This window comes from Lissotriton helveticus, chromosome 2_1, assembly GCF_964261635.1.
Source record: "Lissotriton helveticus chromosome 2_1, aLisHel1.1, whole genome shotgun sequence".
NCBI classification, from domain to species: Eukaryota; Metazoa; Chordata; class Amphibia; order Caudata; family Salamandridae; genus Lissotriton; species Lissotriton helveticus.
Window position 1 is genome coordinate 1,902,774,782 of NC_136059.1, and position 18,855 is coordinate 1,902,793,636.

The 18,855-nt window shown below is 45.5% G+C and overlaps 1 protein-coding gene across 1 annotated transcript in view; it reads right to left on the reverse strand.

The window, feature by feature from the left end:
* The window catches only part of AFG2A (AAA ATPase AFG2A), a 1,761,034-nt gene that overhangs the window by 1,650,706 nt on the left and 91,473 nt on the right, over nucleotides 1–18,855 (reverse strand). The window contains exon 3 of the mRNA XM_078676815.1: nucleotides 2,249–2,406. Coding sequence (XP_078532941.1) covers nucleotides 2,249–2,406 — 158 coding nt within the window. The remainder of the gene's footprint in view (nucleotides 1–2,248; nucleotides 2,407–18,855) is intronic.

Below are 18,855 nucleotides of genomic sequence, written 5' to 3' on the forward strand. Positions count from 1 at the left end.
GGGATTTACCAACTTTGATTTCTGCGTCCTCGAGCTGGCTGATTCTGTTTTCGGTTTCGGATAATCCGACGTTGGTATCTCTAATGTCCTGTCTAATTGCGGAGGTTTTCTCTTTCGTTGACTTTGCGAGGTCGTGGACCTCTGCCAATTTATTTAATATAGTGTCCATTATTGCGTTAATGTCACGTTTACCCTTAGTGGGAGAATCAGGATTTGGAGGATCAGCTTTGAGTTTCTTAAGGTTCTTGGTCTCTTTTTCACCCATGTTTGCGGTGATGTGGTTGTTGTATATCCTATGTGGCTTGTAGACTGTAGATTCAGAAGCTGCAGGTTATAAGTTGTAGGCTGATTGTAAACTGATTGTAAGTTATAGATCGTTGGTTGTAAGCTGTAGATTGTCGGTTGTGCAATGTAAGCAGAAGCCTGTAAGCAAGTGGGCAAATATATAGAGGTTAAAGCAGAAACTAGTTCGGTATAGTTAAGATCTTACTACAGTTGAGGCCATCTTAAGGTCAGGCAAGACTGAGGCTAGGATCATGTATTCCTATGGCAGCGGCCATTTTGAAGTCAGGCATCAGGAACAGTATTACTCAAGAAGATCCTGCAATTTGCACACTTTAGGTCAGATAGTTGCAGACTGTTATCTATCTTCTTCTATGCTTCTGCTGCTGACGTCGGCGAAGATGGCGGCGTGAGTCTTCACCTCCTCCCTTGGTACAGCTCAATCCCGCGTTATTACCCGCAACCCGCGGGAACAGATATTACCTTTAATAGGGAAAAGGCAGCGGGAGGTGGCGTGAATTCACCGAGCTCGCCTGGGAAGCTTTTGAAACTCAGAGAAGGTGCTATGCTACATTGGGTATCCCGGTCTCTTACCTGACCGCATTGGCATCGACACCGAGACCGGAGACCGGAGCCCAGACGTGGCTGACAACATGGTGGGCTTGCTGGTGGTCCTTCGGCTTCAAACTCAGCGACCGGAGCGCTCTTTGTGTGCTGCGTGGGCTTTGTTGATCAGCTGCGGAAAGAAGGTGGCACCAGCACCGGCAGTAGTGCTTAATTGTTCACCGGTAAGGCTGCGCGCGCTCGCACACAAAATGGCGGGCGTACTTGCTCCCTGCAAGGCGATCTACTAATGAAACGTGCCTACATCACACAGCTATACCTTCAAAAGGCACTAAATGACACATTTGACATAAGCTGTCTGTAGCAGGTTTAAGGCCATCTAGTAGCAGCTTATAAACACTGTTTGATCAATGTCTGCAGTCCATCAGGCCCACCAGGTGCTTACTTAAAATGGCGGCAACTGGCACCGAATGCCAGTAAAACGACTGATGCGGGCAAGATTACCGATGTATACTGCAACGGCCGGAGATCATAAAAAACAAACGAATGTCGACCAGCTCATCTATTTAATTCACCAATGGCAAAATCGGCGGCAAAAGCAGCAGTATAGCAGCAGTAAAAGCGGCAGTAGAGGCAGTAAATCAGTCAGCCCTAGATATTGATGGCCAGAGAGAGAGGCGCCCACCACAGTTTTATTTAGTAAATTAAAAACAAAGGATATAGTAACACAGTACATGTAAGTACAAGGCACATCAGAATGTGAAAAAAATTAAAAAGCCTAAAGCAGATGAATCATTTATAAAAATAAATATAAAACTTTAAAATGTTTGGGGAGAAACATAAAGACCTAAAAGATCAGCCTAAAGTAAAGCATGTGTTTGTCAAGGTCATTCAGAGTAAAAGACCTGTTCTGAAAGGAAGGAGCCCAAGTAAAAATAAACTTATTTTAAAGTTATTGTCCACAGGTCATTTAGTTTAAATTGAAAACTGGTCTCTAAATGGCAACTCTGTTGGGACAGGCACTTCTTCCTTTGAAACCAACATTTGGGTGGTCACTTAAACATTTGCACATTTATCCCATCTAAGGAGTTTTTTAGGACCTCATTCACCCTGCAGGAGTCACCTTTCAAAAAGGCTGGTCTTAGTCATTTAATTCTTTCTCTTAACAATTGGGGCATGAACATACAACGTGAGCTAAGGATTCGAGTCTGTACCCACACAGAAGGCAACTAATTGTGGAGTGGTTGTAATTTGCCCATTCTTGGCAACAATACAGTATTGGAATTGATAACTAGCTCAGAATAAAGCACACTGGTGCTTCACAGACCCTTCCCTTGATTTAGGAATCCTGCTGGAAATGGTCAACTTGATTCAGAGTGACAGCACTTGTAGAGTTCCATACCTTAGCTTTACATCTATTTCTTCTGCCTGCAATATAGGTCCTGTCAGAGGCTCGACGAGAACTTGAACTCCAGGCTTGACTTTCAGGTTCTTCAAAGTTACCTCGCTGAGCCCAATGCTACTAGCGGGGAATCCCGATATTGGCCACGCAGTACAGACCTAACAAGAAACACAAAACACAACACAGCGTTTCATCAAAGAGCTTGAAGATTTATAATCACAATGTTTTCCAGGTAAGGCAAATCCAATGTAGAAACATGAAGGAAAAATAATATGCTAAAGTAACATGGTACTCGCTGTACTAGTAGTGTTGGTAGAAGCTGTCACACCAATCACAGTAGTATTAAGAGAAGAGGCAGCAAGACCAATAGTTCTAGAAATAACTGTAGTAACAGTGATCTTGCCAACAGAGCTAGTATAGTAGCAGTGCAATACAACTTCCTGTAGTAGTAGCACTGCTACTACTAGTTGTAGCACTGATACTAATAGTGGTATTCCGATTAGAAGTTGAAGCAGAAGTTGAACAATTACTAATTCCCTGAATACTTTCCAGTAATAATGTTCTATGCCACAATCCTCATGAAACAAGAGTGGCCATCCACAGTCAAACACAGGCCTGTTGTTTTGTCTAAAATCAATACTTGAAATAAAGAGTTGGGTTTTTTTCTGCAACTGAGGAAGGACACCAGAAAGTAAGCACTATTTAGCTCATCTGGTCAAGTCTAAGACAGAAGTGCAAAAAATGATCAATGCTTGTTTAAATCACAGGGCTGGCAGAAGGAAGGCCGGACTGGAATAAACAAGAGTGGAAGTCAGTGTAATTAAGATTACTGATGATGTCTTTTTGAGAAACACAGCAGTTCAGGGCAGAACTACCAAGTTACCAGGTGAAAACTCTACTAGAATGTATCATGAGTTACACAGAGGATGTTAATGAATGCTTGATTGAGGTCCATTCTGTTCACCACCTGCATCCCCTCCAACCACCAGAAGATATTGTTGTCTGAGGACATGAGACTGTACCCTGCCAGTTTATGTAGTGACTTAGTTGTGGAGATAATCCTATAACGGAATAGCCAGAGTGCTCTTGCCAGTAGCAGATATTAACTCATGAAGTCATAATGTTTGCTCTCCCAATTACTACAGACTTTGCAAGAGAATCTGTAACTATGCCTGAATTGCTCTCAGGAAGATTATTCTCTCCAAGTCAAGAGTATTTGTATAAGGTCGCAGAATTATTTTATCTTAATTGAAAACTACGCTTACCTCCTAGAAGGCATTGCTTTACAGTCATACATGTTGAAGATCTTTATTTAAACTTTATTTCCCAGTTTTTGCATAAAGAACAAGGTCAGTCATTACAGTGCAGAGTATAACCAGCGATAATAGATCACATGTACAGCAAATATAAGATAGAATGATCACAGAAAAAAAAAATATTACTGATGATGAAATCAGTTTCCCCTACAGTACGGATTGAAGAGATATGCCAAGCAGTAGTAGGTCGAGCATTCGAGACCTCTTGTATATACTTTAGTATATACTTAAGTATATACTTAAGTGTGTGTGTACTTTGTGGGCTCTGGAGATCAGCCCTAGGACTTGTCTGCTTCCGCTTAGGGACTTTTCTTTCTGTTCAACTGCCTCTATTTATCTTTCTTGATAGAAAACGACCAGCAGAGGTCAGTAAAATACTAGAATCACTTCAGCATTCTCTAGATTCCAGTCCATAGAATTTGTCTTCCACGAGCACCCGTAGACAATAATATATTTTTCAAATCCTTTATTTTCAGTGATATGAACACCGAAGGCCCTGCTTTTATATTAAAAACAGAGCTTTGGACTATACCATTTCCCGCTGAAAGGCAATATTTCTTTCCATGTGTTCCCATACCTGGCATGTCACGCAGTTTGGTGCTTACTTTCCTTCCATGTTAAAGAACAGTAGATGTTTCAGCACCCAGGCTAATGTGCTGCATATAAGGTCCCAAAGGCGAAACCGATTCCATTGCAAATGCTTGTTTTGTTATAGATCATACCGTGGCAAAGATATTCCCTTATATGTGCATCTTTAATTCATCAGAAAGCCATCATTTTCCAAGGCAACTGTGTTGATAACCAAAAGGAACCAAGGTAGCTGCCGCATGAAGATTGTAATGCGAGACTGAGGGTATCAAGAGATACTAAAGTCATTTGCAGACAAATGTTGGTCATCAAACTACTCGCCCTTGAATCCACTCACATCAGATGCCGCAGAGCCCCCGTCGAAAGACCCTCAGCTACATCAGACTGCTCGATGCCAATGTGTGATGCAGAGCAAAGAAATGTAACACTTTGGTAGCAACCAAATGTACCATAAAGAAGGTACACATTTACTGATCGACCAACATCAAAAAAGTGTAACTGCGCCTCCTTGTAGAAGAAAGGCTCTGGAGAGAAAGGAAGAAGAACTATATCATATTTCAGGTGAAAGCTTGAGTGGATACTAAGGAGAGAGGTAAAGTAAGGGGCAGCATTCATCCGTCACAAGGACAACATATGTAGGGCTGTCTCCATAACAGTACATCTAGTTTGCCCTAGCAGGGAGACATTTAAATCCAACCAGGAGGAGGACCTACGTTAACAAAACATTCAGAGAGCTCCACCCATAAGATATACAAAAGAATCCTACTGTAAAGCCCTACATACCAGGGACCCTGGAAGGGGCAGGGAACATACAGCCTAGGCAGTTCATAAATACACTAAATCTGGATGAATATGATTAGGCCACTACTATCCACTTTCAAGGTCACCATCAAAAGATGTGTTCCCAGGTACGTGGAGTAGACCTGCAGTTCAATACCCCCCTTCCCACACGTTGACAGGGGAGGGACCTCAGGCCACGGGGCAGTGGGACACCAGCCAAGAGGAAGTAGCCGGGACAGGCTACATACAGGGTCCTAGACAGAAGCTGTGACACTTGAGTGGGAAAAAAACACCATATCGCAGACGGGAGGGACATAGGCAATGTGGCAAGAGTAGGGGGACACACGCCACAGGCCAGGAGTGCAATGGGAAACAGGTCATGGGGCAGAATTGTTGGGTGGGATACAAGCCAAAGGGAAAGAGTGCGGTAGACGTAGGCCAGGGAGCAGTAGTGAGGGGGGGGGGATACAAGCTATAATACAGTGCTAGGAGGAAATAGGCCAGAGGGCAGCAATGTGGGGCACAGGCCAGGAGCACGAGGGCAGGAACAGGCATGGGGAAGGATGATGGTAAAAAGAGCACACAGGGAGAATGCAGGGAAAAACGCAACAGTGCTGGAGTGGAGGACATAGGAGTTAGGGGGTCCACAACTCCACATGGAAGAAGTGGGAGGGGAGAGTCCATGGGACAGGAGTGGGAGCACAAGCCATAGCGCAGCAGAGGACGAGCGAAGGTCAGAGGGCAGTTGGAGGGGGGGGGACACAGGCCACGTGGCAGGAAATAAGGCAACCTAGGCCATGAGGCAGGAGCAAGGGGGCATTTGTTAAGTGAAAGAGTGAAGAGGCAATGGCCAAGGGGAAAAAGTGGGGGGAGGTCGCACTGGCGATGGGGCGGGAACGGGGGACACCACACGTGAAGGGGCATGAGGGGGAGACACAATCCATTGGATAGAAAGAGACGCAACCCACAGTGTAAGGAGGGGGAGACAGGAGTGGGAAGCAAGTCTTGGAGGAGTGAGCGGTGGAAGGAAAGCGACACAAATCACAGGGAAGCAGAGGTAGAGAAGCTATGAGAGAGATGGGGGGACATAAGCCACGGGGGTTAGCCAGGCATTTTGCATTTACTCATGTAGTGAAAGATGTATTTGAGAGATGAACCAGGCACTATTTTTTGATGCTGAAGGGAAAGAGACAGAATTTGGGAATTCAGAGCCCGTGTTAAATCTAGATCCTGCCAGGAACTCTGGGTGAACCCCGCAGGGGCTTTAAAGATAACTTAAAATACCATCAAAGGGGGGAAAAGTCCCTAAGCTCATCTCTAGATTTGTCCAGGAGGCACCAGACAGCACAGCCTTGCAGCTTGGTGAAAAGGCACTATAGAGAGCCTCCGATGTGGCCCAGTGAGGGGCACCTACAATAAAAGCCTACTAGGAGTTGGGGAACCAGAATAAGCTGATGCGAAAGGGCCAAAGTGCTCCCAAAACAAGCACTGTATGCAGCAATCCACATTTTTTGACTTTTCACTATCCATATCTCAGGTTGTGGGCAGGCAGACAACCTCTGATATGGAGGGATATTCTCACAATCCCTTACAAGAAAGGTGGATTTTCAGTCCCAGATCTCAAGAAATACTACTTTGTGGCAAAAGCTCAATTTGCTACATTTTTTAACCAAACATAGCTATTGTATTAGACCAAATAGACGTATGCCCACTGCAAACAGCTCTCGCGAAAATCTTATCCCCACGCCCCACTGTCATCCACAGCGTCACGGTCATCTGCATTACTTGGGCTTGCCACAAAATGTGAAGGAGGGCCAGATTCAAAGTAGTATGCTCTCCTGTTATTCTTCTCCTAGACAATAATATACTGCCTTTAGCCAGTAAAAAACATGCACAGACTGCCCTCAACGATAGGTTACTTACCCAGATTGATCACCGATTCATTGATAGTATGTGTCTAACACACTTGAGCAATTCAAAGAAATCTACTGTACTATAACACTGGAGGTCTTCACATATTTCAGACAAACATGTCGGTCACTCCACATATCTTATTTTTCCCAAGGAGCCTCCAGACTTCACTCTTGCAACAAGTCTGATTCAGATGCCAACCACTCATTCATGGTTGCCAAAATATATGCTCTTTTTATATGGGTCCGTGTTCTCCCAATACACTGGGCTGGCACTACATGGGAGATGGGCCTGGGTGCACATATCAGCGACGAGTGCACGAGGTTCTGTTGCACTCAAGCTAAATGAATATCTTTCAAATACATACATAAACTAATTCACTTTAAATTTCCATCACGGGTGTACTGCACCCTAATGGCATTTACAGGGGGTGATAAGCTTCTGGGACAAAGTGATTGCTGAGAAAGTAATCTTATTCATAGCCACACAGAGCCAACACTTCTCCTAGCTTTCCTTGGCAATGTTGCTGATATACCATACAAAGTAGGTCAAGGACTGCTTTGTTACCACTACTTGCAAAACACCCAATGGCAATGGCTCGGGTCAAAAATGCTACCCCAAAGCATACAGACCGGATACAGGAAGCTGTATTCCTTTGTCTCTTCAAAACCTAGTCACAGTGTTAAGGCACACCCCCTTTCACTGGGAGTTGCCCGTGTAGATACTGGCATCGATCCAACAAATGGCTGAAAATATATCATTTGAGGAATACCGGAACGGGAGCTGTGAGCTGTTGGGGGACTTGTACCCCAATGTACACTTTATTTAATTTGAGGATGCAAGGGCGGAGTTTGCATTGGGGGGGAAATTGACGGGGGTAGGATGCTGTAAGGAGGCAGGCAGATACACTCATGCGGCGGGCCCTCCCTCCACCCGGCTTGATTTAAGGTCCCTAGCCTACATGAGGGAGACACTGAGGCCTGAAGGGGTGGGAGAGTGGGAGACGGAGGTGGCTCCAGCCGTGAAGTACACTCCACCGAGGTGCTTGAGAGACTTTGTGGCTGCCCGTGGCCCTCCCTGGTGAAGCGTCTGTACATCGAAAAGAGAGAGCAGGGAGACCCGTGCCCATAGACCCAGGTGCTGGGCAGAGGATGGAGGCACCTGAAGGCCCACAGAACGGAGAGAGGGCTCAATCCCCTCTCCCCTTTGAGACATCCAGGGGGGTCACTACCCCTTCCCGAACCGCTGCCACGGACATCCACACATCCAGACAAGTGTGAGGATGCCGTGGTGCACCCCTCTTTGGATAGCAAAGGATGGCGAACCTTGAGGCCTCAAAGCCCAGCAGGGATCCATGCATAAATATACCAAATTTGTCCCAGCTATGTGGAAGTTGAGCAGATAGCCTTCCCCAGCAGATTGATGCGCTGTCCACATCCACTATACTCCAGGCCTTAAAAGAATCTTTCGAGGCGCGGAAACTTCGGATAGATGGTGTGGGATCAGAGGTGCCCCTCATCCACCACGACTTGCACGGAGCGCATGATGGAGATAGAGACCCTCCTCTGCCGAAGACGAACTTAGAGTCCTGAAAGATGGTTTTGTAAAACTCCATAGCTACCCACCCAGAGCTGTCGCCGAATAGGCAACAAATGACGACATTTTGTGTAGTGTACCCAGTCTTTATACACAATGTTCTATGGTATGATATTGTGCCTCTGAAGAAAAGTAACTGCAAGCAAACCTTTTCTGAGGACACTTTCTCTTATGGACACGTAAGCAAATGTGTGCTAAAAGTCATTGTCTAAAAAGATGTCAACTTTAAACTGAACATGTAGAATGGAAATGTTTGTGCACAGGGACTACTGCTGCAGCTTATTGCGGCACAGCAAGCCGGGAGCACGAGGAGGCCCAGACGAGCATTATGGGTGACCAATAGACTGGACAGGAACAGAGAAGCTGTGGAGATCCAAGGGACTTCTGAAATGAAGACTTGCGGGAGCGAACTTGCCCCACTCACTGTGCTCCCCTGCTAAGCAATCTGGAGCAGGGGGTGGAGTAGGTGACGATCGGAGAACCAGGGAAGCTTCAGTTCTTTCGGCAGGAATTGAAAAGGAGGGACCACAAAACACTGGTGGGAGCTGCACGGGGACTAGCATAATGGTAGGAGGGGCAGACCGTCAGGAGGCGTACCCCCATGTAGTAGTGGTTGTTTTGAACGATGTTGTAGGAGTTTGCATCATAGGGCGACAGACACTTCCACTCTAGAAGCGTGGGGAATTCTATATTGGGAACCGTTCAGGGACCTATGGTTTGGGAGGCTTCTTGACATTTCTTGTCCTGTTGTCTTGTTGACGTCACTATAGGTACATTCTCAGCGACACCTGGAAAGGAGGACCTAATAGAGTCCCAGTACCATCAGCGTGCAAGACCGCATGTCAGAGATGTTATCGCTCCACAGTCAAGCGCTTCCTTCTGTTCAGATCAGGAGTCCCACAACTCATCATAACCCATGGCAAGACTTGCATTAGGTGATAAGAACCAATTTACATTATTTTCCCTGGAATGTGAACGGTCTATTGAAAAAGATCAAAAGGGGGGTGTTACCCAATATATGCTAAGACATGCACCAGATTTGGTGCTGCTGCAAGAGACACATCTGGCAGGAAACCACTGCCCCTGTACGAACAGGGGACAATATACAGTGCTTGCACACACAGGATATACAAGGTGATTGCAAGGAGTTTACCAAGAAAACCTCCCTTCCCTGTTCCAGATAGTAGGGACATGGCAGGACCCGAAGAAGGTGGCAGATTTGTGGGTGTTGTAGGCTCTTGAGACAGGAAATCATTGCTCATACTCAGTGTGTATGCTCCATCCCATCCCCATCAATCTGTCTTTGACGCATTAAGTCACATCCTGTTAGAAATGGCAGCTGATGTACATATCGTGGGGGAAGACTTAAGCGCTTTCATGGACACAGCGCTTAACAGGTCAACCATGAGACTGCTGAATGTGCACACCCCTTCCCCTTTGTCACAATTCACATCATCTTCGGGGCTTCTGGACGTGCGCAGAACCAGACATTCCTGGGTCAGAAACTATTACATCAATCAGGGTAGGTAAAGCGCAATTACTCACCCGTGAGGGTCTCAAGGCGAACTATTCCTTCTTTTCCAAGGACTACAAGGTTTTTTCCTGCATTGACTATAGCCTAATACCATCTGCAGAATGCCCAGCCTCAGCTGACGCCAAATTTCTGCCAAGGGGTATCTTGAACCATGCACCGCTTAAGGTCACGTTGGGCTTCAGACACATAGGACTGGAAACAACTGGATATTAAATAGCTGGGATCTGCAGGATTGCAAGGTAGTGTCAGAGCGTCGCAGGGAATGCTCCCTTCATTTCAAGGAAAATGTGGGTAAGCTGGACTCACCAAGGATGATATGGGAAGCATATAAAACAGTGCTTTCAGACAAGGCCCAAACTATTATATGCCACATGAAACAACATAGATAGGAGCATCTAGCAGCACTTGAACAGGAGATCCACAGTGCAGAGGAGACCTATAAGAACAATAACACCCAAGCAAAATTAAAACCCCCGGAGGCCCTCTGCACAGAATATCATTCCCTAACATATTACCTGGCAAAAAATTACTTCTGGCGACACAATAGAAACTGTACGAAGTAGGGAACAGGTGTGGCGTCGCGGCCAGGGTGACTGACTCCGGAATCTGGGGATCACGGTTCGATCCCCGGGGCCGGCAGCAGATTAGCCCAGCACCATGTGTCTCTGGGCAATAGCTTGCTTAATCTTCCCGACGGCACCCAGCGCCTAGAGACCCTTACGGGTTATTGTTCGCGCTTTACAAATGTGGATTATTATTATTATTACAATGCGGGTCGCCTCTTGGTGTGGCTCACCGTAACAGAGGCGGCAAGCAGATGGGTGAGGGAGCTGCAGGCATCAGATGCAACTCCCATTGCCACAGATGGAGAGATCATCAAGAGGTTTGCCCCATACTACCAATACTCATACAGTGAGAGATCTGGAGGCGTTTCTTGTGGAGCTGGCCCTTACATTTCTACAGGGAGACGATAAGACCTGCCTAGAACAGGACCTCATTATTGAGGAACTGACCGAGGCGATGTGCCTAATGCAATCTAGGAAGGCTCCAGGCCTAAACGGCATACCAATGGAGTTCTATAAGCACACTCTGTCGGTAGTGGGACCCCATATACTTACTATACTGGAGTATGCCCTGCAGTCAGGTGAACTCCCTCCAGACTTGCATCAGGCCACTATCATAGTGATAGCCAAACTAAAGAAGCCGCACACTCAGTGTACTTTTTTATGGACTTATTTTCTTCCTAAAAATGGAGGTTAACATTCTCTTGAAAATACTGGCGCTCCGCCTTATGAGGATCCTTCAGACCCTGGTAAATAGGGACCAAACAAGTTTCATACCAGGTAGGGTTACCCGATAGAACCTGCTATAACTCCATAACTGGCTGGACTACCGTCACAATACACATGAACCCCTGGCCCTGCTCGCGTTACGTGCGGAGAAGGCCTTTGACTCCATCAGTTGGCAATACCTTTTCCAGGACCTTCAGAGACTGGGATTTGGCCCAAGATACTGTGACCTTGCTGCAGCAGCTTTACAGCCACCCAACAGCGAGGGTGAAAGTAAACAGTGTGTTCTCGAGGGAGTTCCATTTGGGGTGTGGGACACAAAACAGTTGCCCCCGTCACCGCTGATGTTCGCCCTGTGTCTGCAGACACGGCGAACTGGCTGAGACTCAGGATAGACATGGCAGGTTTCCCAGAAGTGATGGGTGAGTAAGAGAAAGTGTCTCTACACAGACAACATACTGCTACATCTTGCAGAACAAGTAACCTCTTTGCCTGAGGTTTTATCGTGTTCCGCACCTTCCAACGCTAAGCAGGTTACAAACTTAACTGGGACAAATCCATCCTGTACAGGATGGGTTGCTGGCCCCCTACAGCTGTGATCCCTATGGAGGGTTTCCATTACCTGAGGACAGAAATCACGACATGCCCAGTCCGGTTCCTGGAGCAGATCCCGGAGATGATCTACCGAAAGTTCCCAGATACATTGAACATTGGAGACGTTTGCCTCTTTCAGTCATGGGCAGACCTATCCTCTTTAAGATGATCACATTCCCAAATTCGTATATGTTCTCCAAAACCTTCCATTGGAAGTGCTGGAAAACTTAATCTACAAGGTGGAGGATACATTGCGTACCCCCCATATCGCACTCCAGACCTTAGTGCTTGCTACTAGGCCTTCCAGCTACAGGTGGTAAATGAATGGAGCCACGCACCCAGAGATGACCCAGCTACAAGGTTGGTGAGATACTGGATGGAAGGGAAATCTCATATACATTATATTTATGGTAGTCCATTTAGGCCCTCCCTGCTAGGACCAACAAAGATCTCTCTCGAGGTCTCTGATAAGGTGACCACCTACGTGGGATGGAAGGGTAAGTTATCTTGAGAGACCCCTTTTGGCTAGGTAGCCAACTGCAAAACTTTAATGGGATGAGACCTTGGGACTTCACAAGATTCTTAACCCTCGGAGATCTAGTGGGGAGCGAGGGTATGAAGTCCTTCCATGACCTACAGGAGGAATATGACGTGCATAATTCTCAGTTTTCAAAATATGTAGAGATCCAACACGCACTACGTAACAAGAGTATTGCATAGGAAGAACTTGAAGACTGTAGCCCCACAGAATACAGGATAATCTCGGTAGAGAGGGTCTCTAAGGCTATCTCGTATGCATATCACACAAATACCAAACCTGCCAATCTCCAGCCCCCCAGATTCAAGTGGGAGGCTGAACTAGGCCCAATGGCAGATGTAGATCAGGAAGCAGCCCTGATGCACCCCCGGGAAGTGGCGATTTAAACGACACAGAGGTTTATACAACTGAAGGTTCTACATAGGGTCCACTATCAGAAGCAATGGTTATTTAAGATGGGTAGAGCACAGACACCCAATTGTTTGCAATGCGAGCAAGGGGAGGGTTCCTTTTTACACACAATTTAGCAATATCCCCTTATTCAAACATAATGGAAGGCGATAACCTTAAAGTTTACCGCCATCCTGGGGTTACAGATCTCCTGCATCCCCCATCTTCCTTATATTGGGTATACTCAAGAGACAGCTTATTTCCAGCATGCTAGGTTACACCCTGACAAAACAAGACACAGTCAGAAGATGGGGCAGTCCAAACCCCATGACTCAATGGGTGACAGGCATGACACACTGTATGAAGGCAGAGAGGGTGGTCTATAGTCAACGGGAAGCCTGAATAAATTCTACAGAGTGTGGGGACCCTGGGAAGCCTATTATGGCCTAGACTGGGATTCCATAGCTTGCCCGAACACTCTGATGGAAGGAGATAACACACTGGGGGAAGGAGACCTCTTTGTACCAGTGGAAGCACAGCCTGAGGGTTAATGAGAATGGAGAGGGTGAGGAGGGTGCACTATTGGCTGGACTGCATCTCCCCGTCACTGTCTATCTGGGTAATATGGCACTTCACCCAGGAACGCTTCTGTATTTGTATGTAATGTATGCTGATTCTACAAGTTAATGCGGTGAGTTTTTATTTTGTATTCCCACAAAGCAAAAACCAATAATAAAGAGTAAAATAAAATAAACTAGGGATAAGTATAGGCACAAGCAGGACTAGGTAGAAGATGATAGGTAGAAGTGAAAAAAAAGAGTGAGAGCAGTAACAGGAGGGTAAGAGTACATAAAGTATATGTGAGTAAAACCAGGGCTTAGAGTAAATACGGGTGGGAGTAGAAGTAAGCAAGAGTAAGTAGGCATAAGAGCAGGATTAAGAATACGTGTAGGAGTAAGGGGGAAAATTAATAGTGGTAAGCAGGGATGAGATCAGGCATGATTAGGGGTAAGAGTAAGAGTGATAGAAGAAATCTAGTGTAGGGAGGAGGAAGGAGAAGTAAAAATTATAAAGAGTAACTGAGAGTGGGAGTAAGAGTACTAGCAGTAGTGGGCAGGTGAAAGTAGAAGAGTAAGTAGGAGTTTCATTAGGAGTAAGCGGAAGATTTGCTGCTAGTAGAATTAAGTGTAGGCGTAAGAGTAATGAAAGTAAGATTGAAAGAAAGAGATAACAGGAATAAAGATGATGAGAAGAGAGCAAATCCTTTCCCCTGCTTCCGAGAAAGAAGCCAGTGTTAATTATATTCGGGTGTGCTTTCTGTTTAATGCACAGATCACACGAAACGTAAGGGCCATTAATTAAGCATTGTTGTGGCATGCCTCACTTTCTTAAAGATCACGTGTGTGCAGCTGAACTAGGTAATATTTACATCTTTTTATGGTGATCAGAAACGGCAGACGTGTGTTACTTGGCGCTTCATAAAAGAAAGTTATTACTGCGCCCCTTGGTGGAGGTACAATCTCGGTCTGTACAATAGATCACAGGCACACCTGTCTCTGTAACATGGCCTGTGTGGAAGCAGCGAGCAGGGGAAGGTGGTCTGTGGTGCAGTAGCGAGCATGCACTCAAGGCCTGACTGCATTTACCGGGCTGGGTCCCCTATGATCTCCCTCGTATTGATAGATAGGCGTTTGCTGTGCCTGCCATTCTGCGGAAACAAAGCGCCCAAGACAATAACAATACTTGTGAACATACAATGCGACTTTACTGCAGACAGTTTAAAACAGTGTTTGTCTTAGGCTGGCTTATTCTGAGAGAAGGGAATGTGTCCTCCCTTTGAAGGAGCAGAATTAAGTGTATGTGACAATAGGCCTGTCATGAAGGCATGGGTGCAACGTATTGGCAGAGCACGAGAAATACCGTTTACAGCACTTCTGTCTTTACCACTAACATTTTATTTTTGGACATTTATATAAATTTTAAAACTCATGTTATTAACCCGTAATAGCCTGTGAGGTAATTATAGCACACTCTTCCCTGATTCTTACGAATGATATAGAAACTGGCATGCACATTTTAATGATAGTGCACTAAAAGGTTTACATTACAGAGCATAAAATGATTTCTCAAATCCACTCGGGCAGCACTTTTGAACTGTTCAGCTCAGGCTGAGCACGTGCAACATAACCCGGGGATCAGAAGTCTTTTTTAGGTAAAGCATACCAGACATCACAAGCTGTTTGGTTGCAAAGGGCATATTCTAGAGCGCTTTTAATAGATAAAAATTAATACAATTACATGTAGAAATAATTAGCAAGTGTTCCTAGAGTAGTGTATGGGGATTCTTCAGGCCCTTTGTCAGAGGGACTTATTATCCTTGCCTGAATCGATGCTGCTCTGAGACTCTACTGATTATCGTGAACTTTTCCTTATGGAAAGTGCTAAAACTGGTTAAGAATTGCTAAAAGCTTTAAGGTTCCACCTCTCGATGTGGAACTGTTTATGGGTTCTAAAGATACCTTTTCTCTCATTTCCTAGACATAGAGATTTACTTGTATGCAACACACTTTATGCAATTGTTCTGTATTGAATTACTGATGAATTGATTACCTATCTCGAAAGGAGATATTTACAAAAATACTCAAAAATTTGAAAACTCACCCCAAATCTCTTCACTGACTTCCAAGTAATGATAGTTGAACTGTGATGTATAGATTGATTTGATTTATAGTTCCTAATCATTTCTCTTCTTACATCCAAGGTCCTTTGAACCTTCCTCCAGATGAGTGGTAAAATTGATACTGTAAACCACATTTTTAAGGCCCTGCTCCACCATGAGCTTAGAGCCCTCCCATTGCTTACCACTGGTTGGCTTTACTGTCACTCATTTGCTTTGTTCTTATTCAATGGCTTGACTTGTCTATCTCGTGTGTGGGCGCTCCAAGCGATTTCCTTTCTAACCCTCATTCACTTGTTTATTGTATGCATAGAAAATGCTTCAGAGAGCTGTGAAGCCCTGATGCTGTATCGGTTGTTCTTGCACACACTCCTGCTTACCAAGAGAAGCTCAAATTGGGGGAATCCACAAGGCTCGCAGCAGCGTCTGAGGAACGCATGCCCCAGCCCCTACAACTTTACTGCTTTCCAAAACACCCTGCTACTTCTGGAAGTGAACACTTACATTATATTATCATTTTATTTTCCGTTTTGTGCACTGCTGAATTAGCAGTGGGGCGACGCTCCTCCGCCTTAGGGAAGGAGCCGCTACTGCATATTTAGTGATAGCATGTTCGAAACCAAACAGTCACATAATCACTACTTAGAAAGTGTTTTCCTTGTACAGGTTTGCCCATTTTAAGTGTAAGTGGACTATTTTTATTCATCAATTGCATTTCAATGTTTTTAATTCTGATTTTCTTAGAATGCCCGGTCGTATCTTCCAGTAACTTTAGAGTACATGAGTGGGTCAGTGTGCAAGGCTGCTATCAATACTGCACAAAGTACAGTGGCACCGGGTCCCAGAATGTGGTGGGGTGGGGTCAATACACATTAATTAGGGCTCTTATATGGTACATATTCACAGTTCTGGGAGTCTATTTTTTGCTTTCATCATGGTACGTGGTATCACTTTGAAGGGGAAGGGGCATAAACACATACTGTCCAGAGAGTTCTTTAAAGTAAAAAGGAAGCACACAATTCCCTTCAGTATACACCACAGCATAATACTTCCTACACAAGAAGAACACTACTGCCTTTAAAGTGCATATGTGGCCCACAGTGCTCTTCACTATACGGTGCCTGCCCACTTTCTCATTTAAAGCACAAGTGCATTCCAGTCCCCGCAATATATGCATGTTGCACACTATTATACCATAAAACATGCACCCATCACACAGCTGACTGATACATTCCATAAACACTTGGAGAATAAAGTTTCTTACCATATATAACTGCAACACACAACCTCTTCCAGTCATGTATTATACTAACCCCTTCCATGTGAATAACCATGTACACGTCTTCCCTTACATACAAACAAGCATGCTCGTACATGCAATATATCCATGAAACACACTACCACCTTCTTCATAATAATCTAATACACAGTCCTCTTTCGAACACGTGCCCTTTTTATAGACAGAAAACACAGCCAGCTATCATACACTCTAACATATGACAGCAGTTTCTTTCATGTTTCAAAACAGCATGATGCACAAATTCTTCTTATCTACACACTTGATGTGTACACTCCATTTCTGAATACTCTTGTATCACACAGCCCCACAATTTATTTTATTTTATTTATTTATTTGTGTGTTTTGTAAAGCGCGCAGCTACCCCAACGTGGTGTCCCGGCGCTAATAGAACAGGCAATAGATGGACGCAGACAGGTGCGTAGGAACCAAAGAGGAAGGTTTTGAGAGATTTGCGAAACTCAAGCTCAGACCGGCTCAAGCGGAGGGACAACGGAAGCATATTCCAACGCTGTGAGGCACAGGCTTCAAAAGTTTTACCTCCCATTCGGGATCTTTTGAATCTGGGACTCACAAGCAGAACTTGAGAGTTGGAACGAAGAGTTCTGGAATTACAGTAAGGACGTAAAGTGGACTTAAGGTGAGCGGGTCCTTTACAATCAATACAATCATTCTACATGGTACAAAATACCCCTTTCCCATACACAAGTATTTATTTATTTATTTATATGGTGCCAGAATCGACCCCTGAAGTGGTAACTCTGCGCTGCGGACAGACAACAGAAAAGCTGAGGGACTGGCACATGATCAGAGACAGAAAAGAAAGGTCTTAAGGTGCTTCCGGAATTGGAGGTGGTCCAGGCATTGTCTCAAGTACAAGGGGAGCAAGTTCCAGTAAAGAGGACCAAGGTGGGAGGAAGCCTTTCCACCCCATCTGGCCTTCCTAACTCGGGGGACCACGAGAAGGGATTTGGTTCCCGAGCGGAGTGGTCTAGATGGTGTATACGGCGTGCATTTCTCGGCCAGACAGGCTGGGCCGAGATTGTTTAAAGCTTTGTGGACCGTGCAGCAAACTTTAAACTTAATCCGCTCACGTACTGGGAGCCAGTGTAGCTGATGGAGGAGAGGGCGAGAAGCAGTCCGGGGATGGGCATTTAAGATCAGTAGATTCACAGTGTCCTGGGCTACCTGCAATCTGCAGAGCGAGAACTCATTGGCGAGGCCAAGAGGCCATTGCAGTAGTCCAGACGGCTCAGTATTAGTGCCTGCATCAGAGTCTTCCGAGTGGAGTCGGGAAGCAGGGGAAAGACTCGGCGTAATAGGCCCAATATATGTAAATAGGATCCAGCTGTCATAGCAGCGTGCTCTTTCAGAGTAAGACCCCGGTCTAGGCGAATGCCTAGGTTCTTGACAGTGGACTTGGGAGCAGGGTGGGGTACCTAGGTCCACCGGCCACCAATCAGGGGTCCATAGTAGGGGGGTGTCTCCGAATAGCATGATTTCTCTCTTCCCCACGTTGAATTGGAGAAAGTTACATCTCATCCAATTGGAGATGGCTTTCAATCCGGACGAGAATGCCGACTGCACAGAGGAAGTGAATTTATTGAAGGGAAATCGCAGCTGTGTATCGTCGGCGTAAGAGATGGGAATGAAACCGCAGGTTCTAAGGAGATTGGCCAAGTGAGCCACATAGATATTAAACTAAGTAGGGCTCAAACACGAGCCCTGGGGGACTCCCTTGGTCACTTTCATAGACGTAGAGTGATAAGGGCCAAGATTAATAGTCTGGGTGCTGGAGGAGAGAAAGCTCGTTATCCACCGGAAAGTAGAATCTCTTAATCCAATCTCTTCCAGTCTCCTGAGCAATATCTCATGTGAGACCGTGTCGAACGCGGCAGAAAGGTCCAACATCACCAGAATCGTCGATTGGCCCCTGTCTAGGTTCATCCTGATGTTATCTGCGACCGCTAGCAGGGCTGATTCGGTGCTGTATTTGGGCCTGAAGCCTGACTGGGAAGGGTCTAGACTGCCAGTGAGTTCGACGTGGTTGGACAGATGTTTGTTGATATGTTTCTCTAATAATTTGCTCAGGAGAGG